Source organism: Equus przewalskii, chromosome 10 (genome assembly GCF_037783145.1).
Source record: "Equus przewalskii isolate Varuska chromosome 10, EquPr2, whole genome shotgun sequence".
NCBI lineage: Eukaryota > Metazoa > Chordata > Mammalia > Perissodactyla > Equidae > Equus > Equus przewalskii.
In genome coordinates, this window is record NC_091840.1 from 16704983 (window position 1) to 16731797 (window position 26815).

At 37.1% G+C, this 26815-nt stretch overlaps 1 protein-coding gene and 1 long non-coding RNA gene across 7 annotated transcripts in view; one reads left to right on the forward strand and one right to left on the reverse strand.

The window, feature by feature from the left end:
- Positions 1-11688, forward strand: part of LOC139074021 (uncharacterized) — a 30679-nt gene extending 18991 nt beyond the window's left edge. For both annotated transcript variants that reach the window (XR_011523309.1, XR_011523308.1), the window contains 2 exons: positions 10578-10652; positions 11361-11688. This is a non-coding gene — a long non-coding RNA (uncharacterized lncRNA). The remainder of the gene's footprint in view (positions 1-10577; positions 10653-11360) is intronic.
- The window catches only part of EFCAB3 (EF-hand calcium binding domain 3), a 494329-nt gene that overhangs the window by 15087 nt on the left and 452427 nt on the right, over positions 1-26815 (reverse strand). For 3 of the 5 annotated variants that reach the window (XM_070561747.1, XM_070561748.1, XM_008526773.2), the window contains 7 exons: positions 22552-22605; positions 19324-19377; positions 10423-10513; positions 7743-7819; positions 3755-3898; positions 2587-2658; positions 1301-1421 (listed from right to left, as the gene is read on the reverse strand). In XM_070561747.1, the coding sequence (XP_070417848.1) occupies positions 1301-1421; positions 2587-2658; positions 3755-3898; positions 7743-7819; positions 10423-10513; positions 19324-19377; positions 22552-22605 (613 nt within the window). Of the gene's footprint in view, positions 1-1300; positions 1422-2586; positions 2659-3754; positions 3899-7742; positions 7820-10422; positions 10514-11435; positions 11799-19323; positions 19378-22551; positions 22606-26815 lie in introns of those variants that run through there. The other 2 variants (XM_070561751.1, XM_070561749.1) reach the window with 2 other exon arrangements.

Below are 26815 nucleotides of genomic sequence, written 5' to 3' on the forward strand. Positions count from 1 at the left end.
TACCTATCAAATTCTACCAATATTCAGATAAGGACCTACTTTCTTAGAAAACTAAACGAATGATCTTTGCCACTCATTTGACTATTAATTATGTAATATATGTTGTATTATTTCACTTCTTCATATTTATTTAGTTATCTACATATTTATGGCTTTTCTATCCATTTGTATTTTAAGCTCCTTAAATGCAAATGCTATGTATTAAACACTTAGGAATCAGGTTTCTTCATCTGTAAAATGGAGATAATAGTATATACCCATTAAGGAGGTGAGGAATAAAATAGATAATATGTATATTCTATGCTCATTCTAATTACTTCCACATTATAATAATAGCCAACATTTATTAAGCTCTTATGATGTGCTAAGCACTTCACCCATATCATCACATATCATCCCCATGATTGCCCTATAGAGAGGTATTATTATTATTATTATCCCCATTTTATAGATGAGGAAACAGGCTGAGAGGTTAAGCAGTGTGCCAGATTTGTGTACCAACAGCAGGCATTTAACAAACACATTTGAATTGGAATGAAGAGAAGAATTTTGTGCATCTCTGTTCCACATCTGACAGAGATGTAGGATAGTGTAAAGAGATTACCTATGGAGGAACAGAAGGATATTTCTACAGCGTTGGTGGTATTCTATATTTTTAAGTCCTGTGAAAGGAATAGCAGAATGCACTGAAAGAGTACAACTTGAAAAGATTGATAATAGCAATGTTTAATTTCTATAATATAATGGTAAAAATAGATTGAGGAAACTTATTTTTAGTTATATTTTCTGGAATAAACAAACACATTTGGGTGTGAGAATGTTTCCTCAGCCTCTATTCTCAAGTGTAATTCTGGCTCTGCTCCAGTCCAAAGGCCACTTTGGGAGGTCTGAACTTTCTGTACCTCATCCCAGACCCAAAGGACCTCTTGGTCCCTGGTACTTCCAGCATGAATGGGAGTGTCTTATACTCCAAAGTAGATTTCCGAGCCCACGCAAAATCATCCCTGGAAATCTTATTCCTCTGGGATTCTCTAGCCTAGGGTAAGAGAAGCTGAGCTTTCTTTGCTGTCCTAGGCCCTTAGTGGGGCCCTTAGATAGTTTGAGGTCAGCTTTGCAATTTCAGAGCTGGGCAGTACTGTGGGATGAAGGAATAAGGTCTTGTGTTGTGGCATGTGAACATTGCCACAAACACCTTCACTTTTGTTTTGGAGCAGGTTCTGTGGAGTAGGATGTTAGTGAGAGGTGACAACTTTGTTAACTTTCTGAGAAGGCCATTTTTGCCCCTTCGTTTGTCACTTACCTTACGATTTCCATTATAGCCTTTCTGGGTAAGGCTGAAGTCTCTACAAGCTTTGATAGGATTTCAAACAACAGGATTCCTGGGTTGCCAGCTAAATCTAAACAGGTTTCCTTTTCTGGAACTATGGAGGAAAAAAAATTCAAAATGCCTTCTGAAAAAACCATCTATCAAAAAAAGTAATAAACTGACAGTCTTTTTACTGTATTTACAATATTAATACCAAGTCAGGGACTAGAGAATTACAGAAAAACATTCAAAATCTATTCTATTTAGTAGAAAGGTCATTTTGATTACTGACAGACAAAATAATCATGAAACTTAAAAAATGCTTTTAGTTCAATGACTCCTAAGTAAATATAGTAATAGATTTAACATAAACATGAATTATGTGTTAAGGTCCTAAGTAAATATAGTAATAGATTTAACATAAACATGAATTATGTGTTAAGGACCATTGTCCTATTCTTGTGGGTAAAGGAACTGTTGATAAACATATCTCTGGTTTGCAAGCAAACTCTTGTTAACTATAGTGAAAGGTGCAAGCTGTAACTTCTGTTTATCCTAGAGACAGTTAATAGCCTATGAATGAGTGTATTTTTAAAACTGTATACAGTATTTGGAATTTGGAATGTATTTATCTTAGAAAACATCATATGAATAATGGTTAGATTTCTTAAGGCAGCCTATTAAACTCATAAGCAAACCATCAGAGTACTGATAACAATATTTCAAGTATACCTTCACGTCATTTGTAACCTTGTGTGAGAGCATGTTCTCTAACCTCCAGCAGACTCTCCAGCCCTTGCACTGAAGCTTCATCAGAGTGAGGAAGATCTTTCTCAGGAACAGTAAATTATCTACATCCCAAATTTGTAAGAGAGAGAGCATTTTCCTTTTTCTAAAATAAATTTTTTCTTATGGAAAAGGAATACCTCCCAAAGTAGCACATGCACTTGGTAAAGAATTAAAATACTATAAAAGGAGACCAAATTTTTCTACACTAGTTTCTCCCTGAGTGTGCTCATTGGAGACCAAAAAGTAGTGTCTCCACTTTAGACAGGACTTTAGACAGTACCTGTGCCTGCTTAATGCATTTAAGTTAAAATTCTAAAACTGTATAAATTTGCTTAGCAAATACTGTTTTGCTGAAGCAGTACAAAAGTCAACCACTTCCCAGACTACACCTTCTGACTTGTCTCCTGATTGGAGACCTAAGTGAATCATATTTACCATGCAGTGAAGTGCAGCTACCCAACTGCCATCTATTCAGTAGTATCTCTACTCACCCACAGCCTTAAGGAAGCGGTTCTGATCTGTTAGCACTTTTATAAAGTCTGAGAAATTCACCTTCCCATCTCCTGCAACATAAACCTAAGGCTCAGAACAAAGATATACAATGTATTTAATTATCAGATTATATATTAAACATAAAAGTGAAAACACCTTGGACCATCCAATACTTAAAATCAGAGAGCATTTAGGGCTGGAGATATGCTCAGGTAAGCACTGGTCTTCTTGAAGTGGTCTTAGCACCATCACACTAGTCACCCACAGCCCAGTGAAGCAGTGGTGGAGTATAAACATCAAACCAAGGGTTCCCAGCCACTGTAGTCCGATCCACTCACTCTTTTCCTAGAGACTTGCTGTTTTTGCAAGGAATCCATCCCTGCCTTCCCACTCCATACCCACTCCTAATATTTCCCCAAGTCGTACCCCATTTCCTCTAAAATTAAAGAACAGCAAGTGCTAATAGAGGCGGGTGTGTGTGTGTTTTGATCAAATAGAAAAATTGGGCAGAGTTAGTGGAAGTAAGTGACACCTTAATTAAGTGGTGGCATTGACTCCCACGTGGAACTGGTGCTGACTGAATGGGGCACTGGCAGTTGGGTGGGGAGAGGTGAGAGGAGATAATATGCTGAGTTATATTCCACACAACATATCAGCCTGGGCTAGTAATCACTAGGTCAGTATATTCAATGAAAACATTATCTATATGCTTTAAAAATATCAACAAAAAACGCCATGGTGTTTAAAATTCAACATGGGCTTTAATGATGAAAGGAAGATTTGTACTAATACGATTCAAACAGAAACAAAAGGCTTGGATTTCCTAGGTAACATCTCATTTTTGAAATTGTCAGTGCCTTTATATCTGTTATTTCAGGGCACCCTCCAAAATGTGCATCATGAACGGGTAATCTGAATTGGATATTGAAATATGACAGTCACTTTTAGTTTCCTCACAGGATTTTTAAAAAAACAGTCCATTTGTAGCATTAATTTGATTTCATAACTTGTATACAAACCTCACTGATATACTCAAAGAGAAACACATATATGTACTTTTGACAAATAAGTGAGGTTTGTTTCTCATGTTTATGTAGTCATTGAGAGAAAAACATATATTCATAAAAATCTTTTATGAGAAAAATAGTGACAAGTCAAAGTACTCACGATCAATATCAGCACATCTTAATTCATTATAGACATCATGCTTGGTTAGATTCATTCCCAACTTAGCTAAAGTGCACATCATTCCATGTAAATCAATACAGCCAGTTTTATCCTTATTAAAATAGTTGTAGGCATCTTGGAAGGCTGGGGAAATGAAATTAAGTTAGGACAGTTATTCAAGAAAAAATATATATTCTAATAGAATTAAGACAGACAATACAGTTGATTAGAGATCATGTTCTGAAAAGTATTGAGAGAAAAATGAGTACTTAATAGACATTTCTTATAAAGGATGGTGTCCTTCCATGAGATTTGAACTGGAACAAACTAACGGTGGAAAACCAAATCTGTGGGCAAAATGACCTTTGAAGGATGTCCACATCCTAATTCCTGGAACTGTGAATGTATTACTTTACATGACAAAAGGGACTTTGCAGATAAGATAAAATAGATTATCCTGGATTATCTGAGTGGGCCCAATCTAATCACAGGGTCCCTTAGCAGCTAGAAGCAAGAGAGATGTGGCAGAAGGAGAAGTCAGATTCAAACTGCGAGAAGGACTTGAACCCACTGTTACTGATTTGAAGATGGAAAGGGCAACAGGATGTGGAATGCAGAGGCCTTAAGGGGCTGAGAGAGGCTCCTGGCTGACAGCCAGTAAGGAAATGGGGCCTCAGCTTTATAATTGCAAGGAACTGAATTCTGCCAAAAACCTGAATAATCTTGGAAGCAGGTTCTCCTCCAGAACCTCCAGATAAGAGACCAGGCAGACCAACACCTTCATTCTGCCTTGTAAGACCCAGAGAGGAGGAACCAGCTGAGCCCACCTGGACTTCTGACCTATAGCATGTGAGATAATAAATTTGTGTTGTTTAAGCCGCTGAGTTTGTGGCAACTTGTTATGGCAGCAATAGGTAGAAAACTAATGCAGCAAATTGGACCCAAATTACATGTGTGTGTATATTTTGTACAGATTCAAAGTTTTTTTCAAAGAAATACTCAAGGCCAAAATTAGACATGTATTTTCTAAAATTAGTGAACGAATAAGTAAACCCAGAACAAAGTATGTCCTAAATGGCACCAGAATAAAACTTATTTCATATCATGTTCAAGCGTTAGCATCTCTTTGTATGAGAGTGATTAATCCTATAGAGATAATGATATCTGGGTTATAATTGTGTGAAAAGTTAACATCTTTCTCTCTTGGTAAAAGGAAGGCTTCTCTAGGGCTGGAGTCATCTCTGACTTGTTTCTAATTTCTCCCAGTGTTTCGAGCACGTTAGTAGGTGTTCATTCATTCACGCAGCCTAATAAACAAATACTTATTGCATGCCTTCTGTGTGCCTGCTGCTGCTCTGGGTCCCTAGGATACATTAGTGTACTAAACAGACAACGATCTCTGCCCTTATACAAGTGTAATGAATAGTAAATTAGATAACACATTACAGGGTGGTAAGTGCTATGGAAAAGAGAAAAAGTAATGCAAGGTGAGGGGATTGGGAGTTCCAGGGATTGAGGGATAGGTTGCTGTATTAAATAGGTGAGATCTGAGCAGAAACTTGAAGGAGGTGAGGGAGTGGATATCTGGGAAAAGAGAGGACTAGGCAGAGGGAGGAGCTAGAGCAAAGGCCCTGAAGGAAATGGGCCTGGTGTGTTCCGGGAACGGCAAGGATGCTAGTGTGACTGAAGCAGAGTGAGCAAGAGGAGAGGTATAGGAGAGGTCAGAAAGGTAATGTGTGTGTGGGTATGGTTATGCTTTTAAACTTATTTTACATTTTATTTTAGATTGGTTTTAGATATAGCAGCAAAGACCTGTATATCCCTCACCCATTTTCCCCTAATGTTAACATCTTTCGTTACTACAGTGCATTTGTCACATCTAAGAAGCCGACGTTGGAGCAGTACTACTAACTAAACTGCAGACACTTCAGATTTTCATAGTTTTCCCTAATGCCCTTTTTCTCTTCCAGGATTCCACTCAGGACACCATATTACATTTAGTCATCATGTCTTTTTAGCCTCTTCTCTATAACAGTTTCTTAGACTTTCCTTGTTTTCGATGACCTTGACGGTTTTGAAGAGTATCGTTTAGGTATTTTGTAGAATTTCCTCAATTTGGGTTTTTCTGATGCTTTTCTCATGGTAGGCCTGAGACTATGGATTTTGGGGAGGAAAACCACAGAAGTGAAGTCTCATCAGTATATCAAGGCTACATATTATCAATGTGCCTTATCACTGATGATATTAACCTTGATCACCTGGCCAAGGTGGTGTTGGTCAGGTTTCTCCTGAAATCATGTGGTATTTGTCTCTCTCTCTCTGACTTATTTTGCTAAGCATAATTCCCTCAGGGTCCATTCACTTCTGGGTATTTATCTGAAGAAAATGAAAACACTAATTCAAAAAGACATATGCACCCCTGTGTTCATCACAGCATTATTTTCAATAGCCAAGATATGGAAACAACCTAAGAGTCCATCAATGAATGAATGAATAAAGATGATGTCGTGCATACACACACACACACACACATACACACACACACACACAGACAGCCATAAAAAAGAAGGAAGTCTTGCCATTTGTAACAACATGGATGGACCTTGAGGGAATCATTCTCTGTCTTAATCACTGCAGGGCCAGGTACCAGACAAATAAGGGATAGTCCTACACCCCAGAGCTCACAGAAATTATTTGAACTAGCCAATCCTAAACCTGCATATCCTGCCTTGCTTGCTCTTTCCTGCAGAAACCACAGTAAAGGCTCTTGCCCACTTCACTCCACCCTTTGCCTCCTGACCAACTCTGGAGCTCCCCTGTGTTGGCCTCCATGGTGGGCTGTGCCTCTTATTTCTAGTATTCTAGTATCTGTGAGTATAAAAAACTTCTTCCTCTATGGCAATCATTTTTGTGTCTGTATGTCTTACAAGACCTGATTAAAACAAATCCTGGTATCCTTAAAACAGGCACCAATGTATATTAATGCACTTTAGAAACCTTTAAGTTTTATAAACCCATAAACTGTTATTATTAAGGCATTTAGCTCAGTTTTACAGTGCAATTGTGAAAATGCAGTTCTGATCTTGACAATCTTTTGTGTTTTCCAAACCAGCTTTTCCAGCAATAAAGGTGATTCTTTAATTTCTTCTGTCTCCTGAGTCAGTTTTTTAATTAGTTCCAAACTTGGAGCATTGGCCTTCCCAGAATCCAAACACAGCCATGCTTGACTTTTTTTAGTTTTTTAGTGTGTCATGCTGTTCCTTTCCTCTGGGCCCTCACAGATTCCTCTCTTTCTGCCCAGAACACTCTCCTCTATGCTCTTTGCCTGATTTACTCCTACTCATTATTCAGCCTTCTCTGGGACTCCCCTCCTATCCTTGCAAGACCAAGTTAGGAGACTTTCTTTTATGCTTCTATAACACTCTATACTTTCCATATCATAATTTGTGTCACACTGTAATTTAAATGTTTCGATCAAATTCATGGTTTAACTGTTGACTTTCCTGTAAGACTTCCTATCAGGGCAGTGACCATGTCTGACTTGCTAGTTGTTATGTTTCCCATGCCTAGTACACTGTTGGCTTTAAATAAATATTTGTTGTTTGGATTAATGCACTGTAGCCAGTGTAGCTCATTTCATCATTATATTTTTTTCTATGAGAAATCCTGAGACTTTGGTTATGCTTATACTACTCCATTACTTGATTTCTATTTGAACTTCCACTTGTTCTTTTCCACACTCACATGATCTTTTTTGAATAAAAATATTTAGCCAGGACTGTCTAAATTCTAGAAAGATATTTATTTCAAAGTAATCCCCCTTCCTTCCTACAAATTAGACATTGAATTAAAAATTTTTTTTTGCACCCAAATAACAGAGTATTGTAGACAATCCTTGAAATCCCAGATCTCTCTTAGAGAAGAAAATGATCAGATATATTAAGGGGCTTTTGTGAAATGCTTTCATTTTGGGGATGATTCTCATTACCTTGCATTTGTGAAGCATTCAACTTCCTTTCTTTGTGCTGTAATTGGCATGGGGGAGATCCTGGTAAATCTTTATCCCTGACAAGAGACATGGAAAGATTTAACACACATGTGAAACCAGAAGATATTGGTTTCGCTGTTCAGTCTTTGCTGACTGCAATGACTGTAAGCATGACAGTTTACCCAGAGTCTCACAACCTAGGGGACTTCTTACTGTCACCTGCCAGTAGCTACAAGATGGACAGTGAGAAAATGCTAGCCACTGAGGTCCACCTCCACCCTGTCTTTGCCCATCACACTTACCCCCTTAAAAAAATCTGATTTCCCTCATTTTACAAAAAAGAAAACTGAGGCTCAGAGGACTTAAATAACTTGTCCCAAGTCACACAGATAATAAGTAGAAGTCCTAGGATCCAAACTCAGGTTTATCTGACACCAAAGCTCTCGAACATAAGCCTTCCACTATTCCTATTGTTAGAAATATTAAGTTGTTTCAAATTTTTAACTAGTATAAGTAATTTTATGGGGAATATCCTTATAGCAAAACCTTGGTATCCATGATTATTTTACAGCTTTAATTGCCAAATTGTATTTTTACCAGCATATGAGAGAGACAGAGGTAGCTCTATCTATATCTACATTGGTAAACTATATCTATGTCAACTATATCTATCTAAAGAGAGAGAACATTTATGGAAAGTTTGGAACCCTGAGTGACTTTTCATTTTCTCAGGAAAATAAAATCTGAAAAAATATTAGTATTTTGGGGATATTTTGCATAGACCTGCAGTAATTTATTAGTTTAGGAACATAAAAATATATTATGCAAAACCAGGTTTGCTCATAATATTATAATTTAAAAGTAAACTTATAATAATCATAATTTTATAAATTAATTTTATTTAAGATACACTTAGCTTTGATACTAGTAGAACTAAAAGTCTTAAGAAATGTGGAATCTCAGTTTTTATGTTTTCACAAAAGCAGTTAAAAAACTAAAATTAGAAGAGATACAAAACATGATAAAGTAAAAAAATTGTGGTTTATAAATTTAGTATCCTCTACAGTATCTAGTAGATTCAACTCATTTTCAAAGAGGAACCTTGAAGAAAAGGAGGCGATAAGGTCTCAAAATGCACCATTCTCAACTTTTTCAACATAGAATTTTATCTAGTTAGTCTTATTTTCTCAGCTTTTACTAACACTGATTTCTTTTTTTTTTTTAGATTGGCACCTGAGCTGACTTCTGTTGCCAATCTTTTCTTCTTCTTCTTCTTCTCCCCAAAGCCCCCCGTACATAGTTGTAGATTCTAGTTGTGGGTCCCTCTGACTCTGCTGTGTGTGATGCCACCTCAGCATGGCTTGATGAGTGGTGCTAGGTCCGTGCCCAGGATCCGAACCAGCGAAACCCTGGGCCACCAAAATGGAGTGTGTGAACTTAATCACTCGGCCACAGGGCTGGCCCCTGATTTCTTCTTCTGATGTTTCCTTTTTATCATCTACTTGAACTTCTGAAAACTCAAGTTTGCCTTTACTCAGATAGGGTATTTTATATTTGTTGTATTTCTAAATATAAACAAATTTCTTTTGCATGATATAAAAAATGCAGTAGATGGAGAAATATGAAGTTTTCAAGAAGCGAGAGAAAGTAGAAGGTCAGGCAGTGTAATGTCTTTATTAGCTATATTAAAAAAAGGATACTCTTGGAAGAATTTCAAACTTTACCTTGATTCAAATATGGGAAAAAAATCTTTTGATTTTACAACGTTTCAAAGGTTCAAAGAATGTTGGATTTGTAAAGAATCCAGTCTAGCCTCTCATTTCATGTAGGAATTCCCTCTACATGTGGTATTATCTAGTCTTTGCTTGACTACCTTCGATGATGAGGAAGTCACTACTGCAAAAAACAGCTTGTAATGCAGAGTAAGGGAAGAATGAGATCAAGGAATTTGGCTGCTATAAGATACGTCCCTCTAAAAAACCCAGTAATATATTCCCTTAGCAGTGGCATCATCAGGGACGCTAGGAGAAATACTCTCAAAGTGGCAAAGAAAATGGATAATTGTGAGAGAAGAGAGAGGATTTTCTACTTATGGTCTGATAAAATACAGATTAGGCTTTCACTTTCAGTTATTAGTAGCTATTGTTTACTGGAAGTTGTAGTTATTAGACTGAGAAAAAGCTATTGTTAATGTCACAGGCAAACCTCCCTTCTCAACTTTAGCCCTAGCTTAGTCATGGCTAATTTACCAGATTTCATTTTACTGGCCATATTTGAGCTATAGACTCTTTCTTTATACTCTGACTTGCTTAGGGCTTAGGTTTTCTTTATGATCCCATAAATGAATTCTCCTTTAAACTGGCACTCATAATATCTTAATGTATAACTGACAACTTCTTAAGCCCTCTAGGGTATTCTGTCCCCTCACACAAAAATAGCCTCTCATTTGGGAGAACAGGAAGGAGGACTCTTTGTTTCTAATCAAAAGGATATATATTTTTTTATTTTCATAAAAAATCTTCAATTCTTATGTTTTGCTTTATAACTAAATTTGTCATAGAATAGATACTAGAAGAGAATTCTAACTTGTTTCATCATAGCCTTTATGAGTATTTAATATATTCATCTTAATAACTCTTTATCTTAATATATTTAGCACCTTAATACATTCATTACTTACCTTTTGCCATAGTAGCTGGGTACTTTTGTTAGAGGATTCAGCTTAAGTTTTGATTTAATGTCAGAAACTGCCATGTGGCCAGTAACTCTATCTGGAATTCAGAAGATACAATTAAGGATCAAATCACAGATTAATTTCTCTATATTCTTTTGCAGCTTTCCCAGCTCAAGACCTAGAGTTTGAAGTTCAAGGCCTCAAGGAATGGTAATATGTGCAAATTCAAGTTAGAGGTATGTGCAAAGTTGGAAGGCCATGTGGAAGAGACCCTTCACTGTCCCAAAATCTCTAAGCAAAATTTCTTGCCATTGCTCCTCCTTCAAATAGTGTCATTCTGATCCTATATAAAAATAAATAGTACCATGTGACACAGATAAAGCATCCTAGAAATATTTAGAAAAATTTACTTAAAGATAAAATTTATTTTTGAAATCAGTAAAACATTTCATGTCATAATTGACAGAGAATAAAATGCTATAGTATTTCTAAAGTATTTACCTAATTGTTTATATCTTGAATACCTGCTTGGTAGTGAGTAGATTTTCCCAGGGTTTCCTTCTGGGAGGTCCACCCCTGCCATGTCAGTTCTTATGAACCTACTGGTCATTCTTAAAAGTAGAAATGGAGGTGGATGCAATGCTCTTTTGCTACCCTAGACCTTCCTGAAGGGACTCTCAACGCCTATAGCCTCCCTAGTCCTTTCCACTTCTGTATAGTTTGAGAATCAGGGCCTGTGGACCGGAAGCTGGGTTGTTATGGCTTCCTCCTTTTATTGTTGGTTTTATCTCTCCAATTATCTTTTCAAAATGTAGAGTGTATCAGGTGGTTCACTGCCAAGGATACTAGGTTGCTGACTTAGAAATAATAGACAATCAAATACCATTAAACCGTGAAGAAAAAGTCTCTGAATATTTGATTAGAGTTTCAATCAATTTTCCCAGGTCTTCGCCTCAGAGCCTGGAAAGCAGCTGTTTCTAAACAACTCAATTACATGTGCTCAAAATCTGGAAACCTACCACAGAGCTGGGAACTCCGGAGAGGCTCAACGATTTAGGCACTTGAAAGGTGCTCTGAAATCATCCTCATGGCTCAAAATAATCATCACTTTAAAAAACTACCTTCAATCTCTCATAGAGACAATAGATTTTAAAAAAAGGACTCAGTGTAGGTTCCTACAAAATGCGGATATTTACCTACTTTTAAGCCGTGCTACTCACCACTTCTGGGCTTCAATCAGATCAAGAATCCAATAAAGGGTTTGTTCCATCATACAACTGTGACCTCATTCACTTCTCAGGCTCAGGCCCAGGATGAGAATGACCCACAAGCTCCTTCCAGCTTTAGAGCAACTGCGCTTTCAATGTGGTTTATTCAGTACCCTTGGGGTAGGTGTAGGTGTGAATTACAGAATCAGAACATTTTGACACTGTTAGGATTTCAGGGAAGGGGAAGTGGTTTTTGAAAAAAATTCTGTATTAACATATTTTCATTTTAAACATTAGTGAGGTGAAATTTGTTTAAGTAGAAGATTTTACCCAACTGCCTTAATTGAATGATGATTAAGAACCATGTCATTAATTATTTAAGCCTAGGAAGAGGGACAAAAAAAATCAAACTCTCATAGGTTTGTGGTCTACAGTATTATTGGAAAGAGTGATTTAAAAAGAGCAATTAAAGAATAGATTATGATTATTTTAATCAGAAACTTTAATATTCAAGATCTGACATGTCTCTTGGCGCTGTAAATCCTCTAGCCCAGGAGTTAGGAGTGACTTTAGTTTTCATCATGGCTAAGCACAGCTACCTCTGGCACCCGAGGCTTAGCTTGAGCCCCCTAAATTTGTTTTAGGCTTCACTTAGTGGCTGCAATTCTAGGAGTTTCCTATCCCTGCTCTCAGGATTTGTTTATTATGAGCATAATTTGACTTTTTCCTATTCTTTCCAAACTTGGTACACTGTTTCCCATTCTGGCCAGCGATAAAAAAGGGAAAGAAAGGGAAGGGCTAATTTACAAATTAATTATTTAAAAGGGCCTACTATGTTAGGGGCTACCAATATTTAAAATGGGGATAATGGCAACTCCTATTGGATGGGGTTGTTGAGAAGTAGAATTTTAGAATTATTATTTTAAATTGTGGTAATATACACGTAACATAAAATTTACTATTAAGCATTTTTTAGTGTATGGTTCAGTATTGTTAAGTATGTTCACACTGTTGTACAACCAATCTCCAGAACTTTTTCATCTTGCAAAAATGAAACTCTATACTAATTAAACAGTAACTTCCTATTTACTCCTCTCCTTAATCCCTGGCAACCACAATTCTACTTTCTGTCTATGAATCTGACTAGTCTAGAAACCTCATATAAGTGGAATAAGTGTTTGTCTTTTTGTGACTGGCTTATTTCTTTTAGTGTAGTATCTTCAAGGTTCATCCATGTCGTAGCATGTGTCAGATTTTCCTTCCTTTTTAAGGCTGAATAATATTCTATTATATTTACCATATTTCATTTATCCATGTATCTGTCAGACACTTGGGTTGCTTCCACCTTTTGGCGATTAAGAATAATGCTGCTATGACACATTAGTGTACAAGTATCTCTTTGAGACCCTGCTTTCAATCTTTTGGATCTATACCCAGAAGTGTAGTTGCTGAATCACATGGCAGTTCTATTTTTAATTTTTTGAAGAAATATTGTTTTCCATAGTTGCTACCATTTTACATTCCCAACAGTACACAAGCATTCTATATTTATATATATATATATATTTCTATATATATGTATATATATATATTTTGTTTTTGAGGAAGATCAGCCCTGAGCTAACATCTGCTGCCAATCCTCCTCTTTTTGCTGAGGAAGACTGGCTCTGAGCTAACATCTGTGCCCATCTTCTTCTACTTTATATGTGGGATGCCTGCCACAGCGTGACTTGATGAGCCGTGCCATGTCCACACCCAGGATCCAAACCGGTGGACCCCGGGCCGCCAAAGTGGAAGGTGCGAACTTAACTGCAGTGCCACTGGGCTGGCCCCAACACAAGCGTTCTAATTTCTCCACGTCCTCACCAATAGTTGTTTTCTGTTTTTGATAGTAGCCACCCTGATGAGTGTGAGGCGATATCTCATTGGGGTTTCAATTTACATTTCCCTAGTGATTAGTGATGTTGAGTATCTTTCCATATATTTGTTGGCTATTTGGAGATCTTCTGTGAAATAATGTCTGTTCATGTCTTTTGCCCACTTTTAATCACTTTTGTTGTTGTTGTTGAGTTGTAGGAGTTCTTTATATATTCTGGATATTAACCCCTTTTCTGATATGTGATTTGCAAATATTTTCTTCTATTCCATAGGTTGCCTTTTCATTCTGTTCATTATATCCTTTGATGCACAGAAGTTTGAATTTTTATGAAGTCCAATTTATCTATTTTTACTTATGTTGCCTGGGCTTTCGGTGTCATATCCAAGAAATCACTGCCAAATCCACTGTCATGAAACTTTTCTCCTATGTTTTCTTCTAAGAGTTTAATAGTTTTAGGTCTTATGTGTAGGGAGAAGTAGAATTTTAATATGTAGCAAGTAGCACTGAGGGAAGAGCAGCCTAGAGTAAAGAAGAGGAAAAGCATGTAGAGTAATCATGGAGGTCAGGAGACAAGGACTAGCTCAGCCACATTAGAGGAGAGGATTGCATGAAGCGAGATCTGGGAGCAAAAAAGATTAGGTATGTTCGGTTGGGGTTCGTTATTAGAACAGAGATTGCAAATTCAATCCCCACCTGTTTCATTTGGCTTAGACAGCATTTAAAAAAGTCTGAATTTCATAAATGAAAACATGGATAAATTAAGAGTTATCAGTTTATGACTTCTCATGAAAAACCTAAAGCTCAGAAAACACAGAGCCCACATTCCTGCTTAGCAATAATTGGCTGGAGCAGAACAACTGTCACCCCTTTAACTGGAACCTAAGGTTTCCTGATTGTCACAGTTCCCATCATTTTTTCTAGTCTCTTATATGCAGCATGTTACTCATTTAACCTAGTTTTTGTAGATACATGTACATCTTGATTGTTAAGCTAAGAGAGTCTACACTTAATTAGCATTGGAGAATCCTAAAGATATTTGAGTAGGGATGTTGAATGAATATAGCTGTCCTCTGTGGGAATTAATTCAACCATATCAATCTAAGAATTGCCTAGGCTTATATTCTTTTCTGACTTTATGAAGAATAAAAAGGAAGTGAATATTAGATGGGGCAGAATATCTGGTATTAGGCTTCTTCCTATATGGTACTGATTGCCAAAGGAGGAAGAGGAATTTTATGGGAAAAGGTTGTGTCTCAATGTGATTTATAATTTGTGAACTCTGAAAACCTAATATTTTAGGGTAATGCCTAATTCATCCTCTACAGTTAAATATATATGAACCTTAAGCAGAAGAGAGCCTCATCAGTTCCTTCAGTTACCAGATCGATGAGAACAGGATTTTTCAGAAAAACAAACAAACAAAAAACCCCAACAATGTAGCTACCTCTGGTAGAGATACTGCTGGTGTAGGCCAATCAATTTCTTTACAGGCAAATTCCCTTCACTACTCTCCCTGGCTCTTTTGTTTTCACTGAGTGTAAGCACCTTGAGGTCAGAGGCTGAATGTTCTATTTCCCTGACATTAGCTCTGTCCATAAGAAGTGTTCAAAGAATGACTGGAGAGAGGCAAGATGTTCCTTCCTTTTTGGTCAGAGATGTGCTTCACCATTTCTCCCTCCTCTTAGGCTTTTCTCAGCCTCCATCACCTAGAAGTCATCAGGGTGTGGCTGCATGAAGGAAGTGACTATTATTATTTCCTACCTCAACTCTGGTAACCTGGGTAGGCAAAATCCTCTGGGATGGCCTAATCCTGGTAAACCCCAGTGCTTCTCTTGCTCCCTCCTGATTAGTCTAGATTAATAATGGAATTATTTGCAGAAATTAAAAGGCTTACTCCCCTTTACACAATACCATTTTAGTTATTACTCATGCAAACCAACTACTTATACTTTTAAAATTTAGTGTACACCAACATGGATAGTTCTTTTGGAACACTAACAGTGAAAATGCATAGCAGTAAACTCTTATCCCCACACCATCCAAGCAAGTCATGGAGTGCAAGGATGTGAGGAGTATTACAAGAATCAACATGTATAGGCAATAAGAGGAAAATATAAAGAAATATGTAACAAACACCTGCTTATCCTCACTGATTTATTCTTGAGAATCAATACAAAATGTCAGAAAATTTTCCTAGGATCAACTTTATAGCAAGTTATAATATTAAATTGTTAACCCAGGTTCTGCAAACCACGAAAAACTCTGATTTTTAATATCTCCTCTCTCCATAATATTTGAATCTATATGGATTTCAATTAGTTTCTTCACTAATTCAACAAATATAACAGAATTTATCCAGTCACTTATTCATTCATCTATTCATCCCAGGAAATGGCAATTCCACCCTTCCAGGCCTCTGTTCAGGCCAAAACTCTTGGAATATGCTCCAACCCTCTTCTTTTGTATCCCACATCTAATCCAATTCATTCATTCCATAGTATTTTTTTAGTGCCTGTTATGTTCTAGGCCCTGGGATACATCAGAGAATATATCTATCAGGAAATAGTGTTGATTCCATTATCAAAATATAAATGTAATCCAACCACTCCCGCCACCTCCTGCTCTAGATTACTGCACAGACCCCCTAACTAGTCTCCCTGCTTCTGCTCCTGCCAAGTCTGTTCTACACACAGGAACTAGGATAATCCTTTAAAAACTTAAGTCAGATCACGTCATGTCTCTGCTCAAATCCTCCAGTAGTTTCCTATGCCACGCAGGGTAAAAATCTAACCTTTACAATAGCCTTCAAGGTTCATATGGTCTGCTGCTCCCCACACCTGCTCCATCCCCTTCCACTAACAAGGGATATCTCATTGCAAAACCCTGGAATTGTGCACTGCATAGCCTATGTGTCTGAATGTGATAGTCCTGTCCCATACCTCTGTGACCTTACCTCCTCCTACATTGCCCTTGCTCACTCTCTTCCAGCCACAGTGCCCTCTTTGCTCTTTCTCAACTAGTGCAAGCATGTTCTTGCATGAGGGCATTTGCACTTAATCTTCCCTCTGCATGGAGTGCTCTTGCCTCAGATTTCTGCGTGGCTTGCTCCCTTACCTCCTTAGCTTTTTGCTTAAATGCCTTAAATGCTTTCTTCATTACCTTCCCCCACTTCCAGCATTCCCTATACCCCTTTCCTTGCTTTACTTTCTCTGTAATATCTGTCATACTATTATTTATTTATTATGTGTATCTCTTCACTAAAGAGTAAGCTCCACGAGGGTAGGGATTTTTGTCCCAAGCATGTAGAATAATGCTTGGCACATGGTAGACATGAACTGATTGTTAAATGAATGTATGCATGCATCCATTCATCCCCTCAGCAGATACCTAGTAACTGCTAGGTACAAAGAATAAAAGACTTACAAGACAGCATGCCTACCCTAAAGTAGCTGATAGGGAAGTGGGACAGGTTCATCCAAATTCAAGTTTCCATAATCTGTGAGTAAATCGTGGTGAAAGAAGTCATCAAAATTAATAGGGTGGTATACATAAGGAACTAAAATACCCTGGGAGTAGGCATGTATTATAATTTAGCTACACCAATAGTCATCTATCCAGAACCAAATGAGATGAAGGGCTGGTTTCACTTAATTTACTTGTGGGTATATCCTAGGTAGTTTAGAATTGGTGGACTGGTGTGATAGTTATCTATAGGGCTGATGGTCCCAGGACATAAGATGGGTTCCACAGCTTGGTACACTGGATAGACAGAAGGTGCTTTGGGGCTGGGACTTATGTTTGGGGCCAGCCTGTTGTTTATTTTTTTTACTTACAGAGCCTGACAAATAAACAGGCACAGATTCTGAGTACTTGTGTTTTTTCAGCAGATATGTTTTTGGGTCAGTCCTGGAATTTTTAAAAAATTAAAAAATAATTCACATACCATAAAATTCACCCTTTAATAAGTGTACAATTCAGTGGTTTTTAGTATATTCACAAAGTTGTACAACCAATACCACTATCTAATTCCAGCACAGTTTCATCACTCCAAAAGAAACCCTGTACCCACTAACAGCCACTCCCCATTCTCCCCTCCCACAGTGGTTGCCTTGTAGCACCCACTAATCTATCTTCTGTCTCTGGATTTGCCTATTATGGACATTTAATACAAGTAGAATTATATAATAAGTGGCTTCTTTCACTTAGCATAAAGTTTTCAAGGTTCATCCATGCTGTAGCATGGATCAGTACTTCATTCCTTTTTATGGCTGAATAATATTCCACTGTATGTATATACCAGATTTTGTTTATCCATTCATCAACTGATGATGGACGATGGCTGATGACTGATGATGGCCTTTTTATTTATTTATTTATTTTTGCTGAGGAATATTAGCCCTGAGCTAACATCTGTACCAGTCTTTCTCCAGTTTATATGTGGGTTGCCATATATAAGTGCATGGCAGGTGTAGGTCTACACTTGGGATTCAGACTCGTGAACCTGGGCCGCCGAAGCGGAATGTGCTGAACTTAACCACTATGCCTCAGGGAGCCCCTGTCTTCACTTTTTGACTATTATGATCATGCTGCTATGAGCATTCCTGTCCAAGTTCTTGTGTGGACATGTTTTCATTTCTCTTGAGTATATCCCTCGGAGTGGAATTGCTGGCTCATGTTTCACATTTTGGGGACTGCCAAACTGTTTTCCACAGCAGCTGCACCATTTTACATTCCCAACAGCAGTGTATGAGGACTCCAATTTCTCCACATCCGCATCATCACTTGTTACTGTCTTTTTCATTATAGTCATCCTAGTGGGTGTGAAGTGGTGTCTCATGGTTTTGATTTGCCTTTCTCTAATGACTAATAATGCTGAACATCTTTTTATGTGCTTATTAGTCATTTTTATATCTTCTTTTAAGAAATGTCTATTTAGGTCCTTTGCTCATTTTTAAATTTGGGTTATTTGTCTTTTTATTGTTGAGTTATAAGCGTTCTTCATATGTTTCGGATACTAGACCTTTATCAGATATATCGTTTACAAATACTTTCTCCTATTTTGTGGGTTGTCTTTCACTTTCTTGATAATGTCTTTTCAACTGCAAAGGTTAGTCCTAGAATTTTAAAGCTGAAAGAGAACTAATAAATCATTAGTCTAATTCACCCTTTTCATTTTATTGATAAGGATACTAAAGCCCAGTGAGCTGAATTAATATCTTTAGTGACAGAGATAGGAACACCTGCTTTGTGTAATTGCACTGTAAATTGCACCAAATAGGTTATAATGTAATTATAGATAAATAATTCATCACAACTGAATCCATTAGAAAAACAATATAAAATACCTGATAATCACATGTGATGCAGTGTGGTGTAGACTACAAAGGCTAAAGGAACTCAGGAAAACAATCGGAGAGAGGTATTCAGTCACCTATCAACAAGTAGGTAGAGGATAGTAATTGACAAAACCCTTAGGGAAAATAACTATGAGATTAAAAATGTCAGTCAGGGGGCTGGCCCCATGGCTTAGTGGTTAAGTTCATGCACTCCACTTGAGTGGCCCGGGGTTTGCTGGTTCAGGTCCTGGTTGCAGACCTATGTGCTGCTCATTAAGCCATGCTGTGGTGGCATCCCATATAGAAGAGCTAGAATGACTTGTAACTAGGATATACAACTAGGTGCTGGGGCTTTGGGTAGGAAAAAAAAAGAGGAAGACTGGCAACAGTTCTTAGCTCAGGGCCAATCTTCCTCACACACACACAAAAATCAAAATATTAAACCCCCTCATTACAATGCTTTCCTATCAGATTTAACACTCACCTTTATTATCATTTGCAGTTTTCATCAACTTATGTAGAGGCACCATTCTTTTTGCTTAAAGACAAGATTAAGATATATAAAAATTATTACATATATGTCAGTTTCTAAAGTTATGAAAAATAGAGTAGGAAAATATAGTTTTATCTTAATTTTTCCTCAGATGAGGAAAACTGAGGAAAATGTCAATTATATGTGATATACATCTTAATTCATATTGCTTCTTTTGGTGCCTTAATGTATCAAACTCCAAAAAAAATTTAAAAAGCATTATAGAGTCAGCATGGAAGTCAAGACTATTTATTTGCCATCTTTTAGGATGTGAAAATGTGAAGTGACTTTGAAAACCTGTTGACTCAAGAGAAGGATGGTCTGAGCTTTGGGTATAAACTGTTGACTAATTATACGCCTATTAATGGTGTAGATATTTCTCTCTGGTGAATCCTGTGAAATGCGTGGTACAATATTAACTATAAAATCTCCCCTCATGCCACCCCACAGCCAGGACAACAACCAAACGAATACCTTGATAGTACTGATTCAACTCTTTTTCTTTTCTTCTCTCAAAATGAGGGGTAGTTTGGTCTTTTAAACATGAGGAGATTAATTCTCAGGAGAAAAGTGCTGGATATAATGGCTCAGTTCCCTAAGTTCCCTAAGTGTGGTTTGGTTTGGCCAGATAAAGCCAATAATGTACTATTTTAATATCAAAAAAGATCAGTGGCAGATTATGGAAACATGGAAAATTTCTGGTGGTACCTTTAGGCTGTGAAGGCTATCCAGGGTAATGAATCATGCAGAAAGCAATGCACACAAAGTAGATGTATTTTTTTTATGGGAGGGGAGAGATTATTACTAGCACATAATGCATAACTTGTAGAATTAAGAAAAACCTATCACCTTTTATTTGTCCTCTCTCTCTGTCATTCTTTTCCTCTTCCCTATTGCTTGGCTCTTCCCCCTGCCTAGACATTAGTTGGCTGGAGGCATCCTAGGCCATTCTTGGATACTGCATGTGACCCCACTCTGGTCTGGAATGTGACTTGGAAAATTTCTTTTCCTGACAAGTGGCAGACTTTATTTTTACATGGTAGGTTTTTATAAATGTATATTAGAGTTTCTCTGTATCATTAATAAGTGTGGTTTTAGAAATTCTGACATAGAACCCCACAACCCAAGTACCATTGAAGGCCAGAGCGGAATTTTGAATGTTCATCATCAAATGACATAAATATTAGCAGGTCTTGAAGTTGCTAATATAGAAGTGTTATTTTCATGTTATTGTGCGTAGGTAACTGAAATCCACCTTTATTCCTTAGGAAAATAGAAATGGTGAAATGCAAATTGGGGAAAAAAGATAATTAAGTGGGGAAAAAAGATAATTAAGTGTGAAAAATGTCATTGTCTAAAGAATGACTATGTTTAGTCATCTGAAATTTGAGTGTGAAAACTTAAATCATAGTAGTACATCTTTGGATGCATGAAAAAATGTCCATACAGAATTCAGAAATAAAATTTGTTCCCTTAACACCTATATCTATAAAGAAAACTTAAGTGGAAATTGAGTATTATTTGGTGAATTTATGGAATAGACACAACTGTTTGAAAATTTTTAAAATTATGAAACATACTTTTAAATGTTTAAATTTTCTTTAATGCACTGTGAACTTCACAGAATAAAATATACTTTGGTGGCAGCAAGTGGAGTAGGGCTTGGATAGTGAGGAAAACAAGTGGGTGAACAGGGTAGGCAGGTGAAATGCATGTTTGATAGAGGCTGGAAGGAAAAGAAAAAACAAAAAAGCAACACCACCAGGAAAACAAGGGGGAGCAGCAGTGAAAGAAAAATAATCTATTAATAGAAGTTTGGAGAAGATAAAAATAGAGAAAAAGAAGAAATGGAAAAGGAGAAAGAGGAATGATGGGAAAATAAGCAGAGAGGACTGTGGAACTGCGCTTCCTCAGCACTGTAAATGATTTCTGACAATCCATTCTGATTTGAGTCACTCACTTATGCGCTCTGGGGTCACTAGTTTTACATCACTGTTTCTTCTGAGTGGCCCAGACTTGGGGGGTTATCTCAAGAATGACCTCAGTATGGCTGCTTGAATTATCTGAAAGCAGGAGACTAGAACCTCTTAGTCCAGCAATAAGCATTTATTGAGCACATACTGTGTACTCAAAAACTAAGCCTTGCTGAGAGCAGGAACTTTGCTTGTCTCTTTTTCATTGTTGAATTTTTTTCTTTTTACAATGCCTGGGTACTCAATAAACGCATGCTGATGAGCACTGATCTTCCAGTATCCTTAAATTCAGCAGCATGATTTTAAATGCTGGGGTTAAAAGCAAGCAGATATTTCTGAAAGTTTTCAGGTACCAGCAACAGAAGCAGCAATAGAATGGATCTATTTAAAGAGATCTTTTTTCTTTTACAAATAATAAAATACAACAGAACTCACTCAGAAACGTTAAGTGTGGGTACCCATAATTTAAATTTATCTTCTCTTATTAAGATTCATTTTGTAGATACTTGCATAAAGTACCTTAAATTATTCTTTTTTTCCCTTAAGTTCTTCTTTTTGAAACACAATCAGGCTTGCAATGACACATCAATTTTTTTTTATCGTACTTGTTGAAAAATGCTGGTGCAGAGAGCAAATCAAAATGACTTAAGAATGAAGTACAGATTGAGGTTGTTGTGTGTGTGGGAAGAGGACAAGTTTTATCTTGCCTCTACTGATCATTTTCACAGCATAATTTTCAAACCTTCCAATCATTCTTTTCTATTTTAAGTATAGAACATAGCAGTTTGGCACTGGGAAACTTATTTTAGATGTAAGTGTGATAAGAGGGCTGCAAACAAAAAGGGCTGAGATTATGTATTAAATTTCAGAGGCATCCAAAAAGGAATTTTAGGTCATTAGAAATACCTATCAATAGGTAAGATTTTAATATTACTAAGAAAATGGAAAAGTACCTTGAAAATGGGACTTTACAGCTAAATGAACAAAAATTGTGTATGCATAAGGAAAAAAACTGTGGGTGATAAAATTCTAGATAATCATTGGGTTATAGAATTAAGAATTATTAACATTTTTCTTTTCCATTCTTTCATTTTTTGAATATAGAAATTTTCTATAATGAACATGTATTACTTTTATAACCAAGAAAACACATAAAAATAAATACATAGATTATCAATTTTATATTGTATCAAAAATGTTGACTCACGTTTAAAGTTCTTTAGGCCCTCCATTATTGAATGCACTTTAACCTTTCCATTTCCTGCAAAACATTTCGAGTCAGGTACAGAGGCAATCACATAAGAACTCATAAAAATTGATGAAAGTTGTGAAATTATTAAAATGGCATGGCAGGCTAGAATTTCTTCCATGAGTTAGAAGAACTGGAGACACTGGTTTCCTTTGGAATCGGGTTCATTTTTCTCTCAGGTTAGTATGATGGAAGAAAGAATAGATCTTTCGGTCAGACAAATCTCTCTACTTCTTTAATGCAGTTCTTCTTTTCTGTGTTTCACTCCAAAAGTGACACATGGGAAAGGGATATTACAAAAAGAACCAGGACTCAAATCTGCAGCATCTTTTCCAAAATCAGATCAATGACATGAAAAAAAAAAGATATGAAGAGACTATGTTGGCAAATGCTCAGAGTTGGAATAGGGAGAGAAGGACTTGTTCTGTTTTTGGTTCTAACAAGCATTTCTTGAGAACCAATGCATTTGAGGTGGTATGCTTGTCACTGCTGAGGATGCAGAGAATGACGATCTTCCCATACCTGTTCAGCTTTGGGTCTTCTCCAGGAAACCCCAGTCTTGGCTAAATGCTCGCTTAGCACCTTCTGCATACATTTATCACATTATATCAAAATTATTTTGTTTATGTGCCCACCTCCTCTGTTGGACCATAAGCTCTTTGAGGACAAGGGCTGTGACTCATTCATTTTTGTGTCCTTAGCACTTGGCACAGAGCCTAACACACAGGATGTCTTCCTTTAATGACTTAAACAATTTATTGGGAGATAGTATAAGTTTGACCTAAGGAAGAGAGCAAAGGGGGATCAGTCTGAGTACTAGAAGATACTGATGGGACCAGGACCAGAAAAATAGGAAGAGAGTGGTTGATACTTGAGAAGTTAATGTAAATGCATGAGAAACCCAGAGATTTAAATACATATCTAGGCCAGAATAACACTTGCAAGAGAAAGGAGTATAGAGCAAGCGAGAAGAAGAGCAGCTGTGAGACAGGTGGGACAGAATGTTTCTTCTATGATGAAACCAAGTAGGATAAGGGGCAGAAGGGAACCCTGGGTGGCACTCTTAAGAATTCTGATAAGGAAGTAATTTTTTAATTCTATAAAATATTACACACTTTTATTTCGAGACTAACAGCATACATCTCTTTCTCCCTACCTCTCTCCAAAACTGTGAATGTATTTCTCTCTAATGTTGCCTCCCAGCCACAAAGTGGGAGGCTGGAACTTGAGGAACAGAAACAAAAATGAAAATTCTCCTAAGGTAGGAATGGTGGCAAAACCTATAAGAATAAGCGCATCTATTATTCAAATTTAAGCAATTCAGTAAAATAAGCTACCCACCCAGACTTGAGTTGAGAAATGATGGAATTAGGCAGTGTCCAGTGGAGTAACAGAATATAAAATGACAGCAGCATAGCAGAAGGAATGCAAAGCAGAGACGGGTGATTCAAAGTAGAAAATCGGAACCATTGGTAGGAGAAATGTATGTTCTGCCTAACCTACACAAGGGTCCCTAGATATTAGAGAGATGCTGGGTTTCCCCACATGGTAGTATCACAGATCAGTTCAGTGTTGGGAAAATTGTTTGCTATATGAAGAAACAAGTTAGATCCCTATCTCACCATGCACAGAGGTGATGTGCAGAGGGATTAAAGACCTAAAGGTGAAAGATAAAACCATATAGTTAGTAGGAGTAGTAGTAGAATAAGAAAATGAAATATTGGCAACTTTGATGTCCATCACTGGGGCAGTGGATAGGTAAATTATGGTAATTGAATTGAAGGGTTACTATGTAGCAACCAGAATTAGATTGATTTATAGAAACATGGGTAAATCTCAAAAACATAGCATTGATTCACACCCACTAGGATGGCTAGAATCAAAAATCAGATAGTGGAGCCGCCCCGTGGCCGAGTAGTTAAGTTTATGCCTTCTGCTTCAGCGGCCCAGGGTTTCGCCGGTTTGGACCCTGGGTGTGGACATGGCACTGCTCATCAAGCCATGCTGAGGCAGTGTCCCACATGCCACAACTACAAGGACCCACAACTATGTTCTGGGGGGCTTTGGGAGAGAAAGGAAAAATAAAATCTTTAAAAAAAAAGTCAGATAGTAACAAGTGTTGCTGAGGATGTGGAGAAATCAGAACCTTTATACATTGGGGATGCAAAATGATGCAGCCACTTTGGGAAATTCTGGCAGTTCCTCAAATGGTTAAACATAGAGTTACCGTATGACCTAGCAATTCCACCCCTAGGTACATACCCAAGAGAAATGAAAACATATGTCCACACAAAAAGTTGCAAACAAATGTTTATAGCAGTGTTATTCCTAATAGCAAAAGGTGGAAACAATCCAAATGACCATCAACTGATGAATGAATAAACAAAATGTGATATATCCATACAACAGAGTATTGTTTGGCCATTAAAAGGAATGAAGTACTGATACATGCTGCAATATGGGTGAATCTTGAAAACATGCCGAGAGAAGCCAATCACAACAGATCAAATACTGTATGATTCCATTTATATGAAATGTCCAGAAAAGCCAAAGCTATAGACACAGAGTATAGATTAATGATTTCTTAGGGCTGGGGGGATAGGGAGTGATAGCTAAAGGGTACTGGGTTTCTTTTTCAGCTGATGAAAATGTTCTAGAATGACTGTGGTGATGGTTGCACATATCTGTGAATACTAAAAACCATTGAACTGTACACTTTAAATGGATGAACTATATGGTACTTGAACTATATTTCAATAAAGCTGTTAAAAAATAATGTTGAGTGAAAAAAATAGAATGAGTTTTATAGCACAATACCATTTAAGTAAATTAAATATCACGCACATTGAATTTTTAAAGGGATACACATATATCTAAATAAACATGAGGAAGGTGGGTTGGAAGGACATATATTAGACATAATAGAGAAGGTACCTATAAAGGGAGGAAGGATATAGGAGTGGAAATAGGAAGTAAAAGTGAAAATAATAAAATAAAAACAAAGGGTCTTTGCATGGACCATTGATGATAGTGTGCCATAAATGAGGAGTTTGATAACTCAACTGTGTGCATCTGATGTTTAAGGAAAAGTTCACTCTTCTGCAAAAAAAGTTAAGGAAGAAATATCTAGCAGGCAGCAGGAAACACAGAAGTGACAAAGAATAATCCAGAAAGCAAAGGTTCTCAAACATTTTGGTCTCAAGATTTCTTTACATTCTTAAAAATTTTTGAGGCCCTCCAAGAGGTTTATTTGGGTTATAGCTATGGATAATTACCATATCAGAGATTAAAATTCAGAAATTTAAAAGATATTTATTAATTCATTTTAAGATAGCAATAATAAACCCAGTACATGTTAATATACTTTTTAATGAAAAATATGTATCAATTGAAAATGAAAAATATAAATCAATTTTCCAGAAAAATTTAGTGGGAAAAGTAGTATTATTGGCTGAATGTTTGTGTCCCCTCAAAATTCATTATGCTGCAATCCTATTCCCAATGTGGTGCTATCAGGAGGTGGGGCCTTTGGGAGGTGATTAGGATTAGATGAAGTTGCAGGGCGGAGCCCCATGATGGGATTAGTGCCTTATGAGCCAGGAGAAAGTCTGCAGCTAGATGCTCTCTGTTCTCCACCATGTGAGGATACAGTGGAAGGTTGACAAGCTGCAGCCCAGAAGGGGGCTTTCACCAGAACTCAAACCTGCTGGCACCCTGACCTTGGACTTCCAGCCTCCAGAGCTTGAGAAATAAATTTCTGTTATTTATAAGCCACCCAGTCTTTGGTATTTCTATGATAGCAGCTCGAGCTAAGACAGCATTGTTTTACATTTTTGCAAATCTCTTTAATGTCTGGCTTAATAGAATACAGCTGCTATCCTCAGTCTGTTTCTGCATTCAATTTACTGTGATATGTTTTTTCGGTTGAAGAAAATCTGGCCTCATAGAGTTATGTAGTTGGAAAAGAAATATTTTAATAGCTTTTTCAGACATGTCATGTGTGGCTATGTCATGTAGCTTATGAAAAATGCTACTGTACATTTGTGAGTGAATGAGAGTGATAAAGGAAAATAATGTCTTAGTGTTATTTTAATAATAATTTGGATCTGAGGGACTTCCTGAAAGAGAGAGGCATCACTGGACTATGATTTGAGAACTGCTACCATGGAGAGTTGATAGCTGAAGCAGTGATATAAACAAGGGAGGGAAGGAATTAAAACTG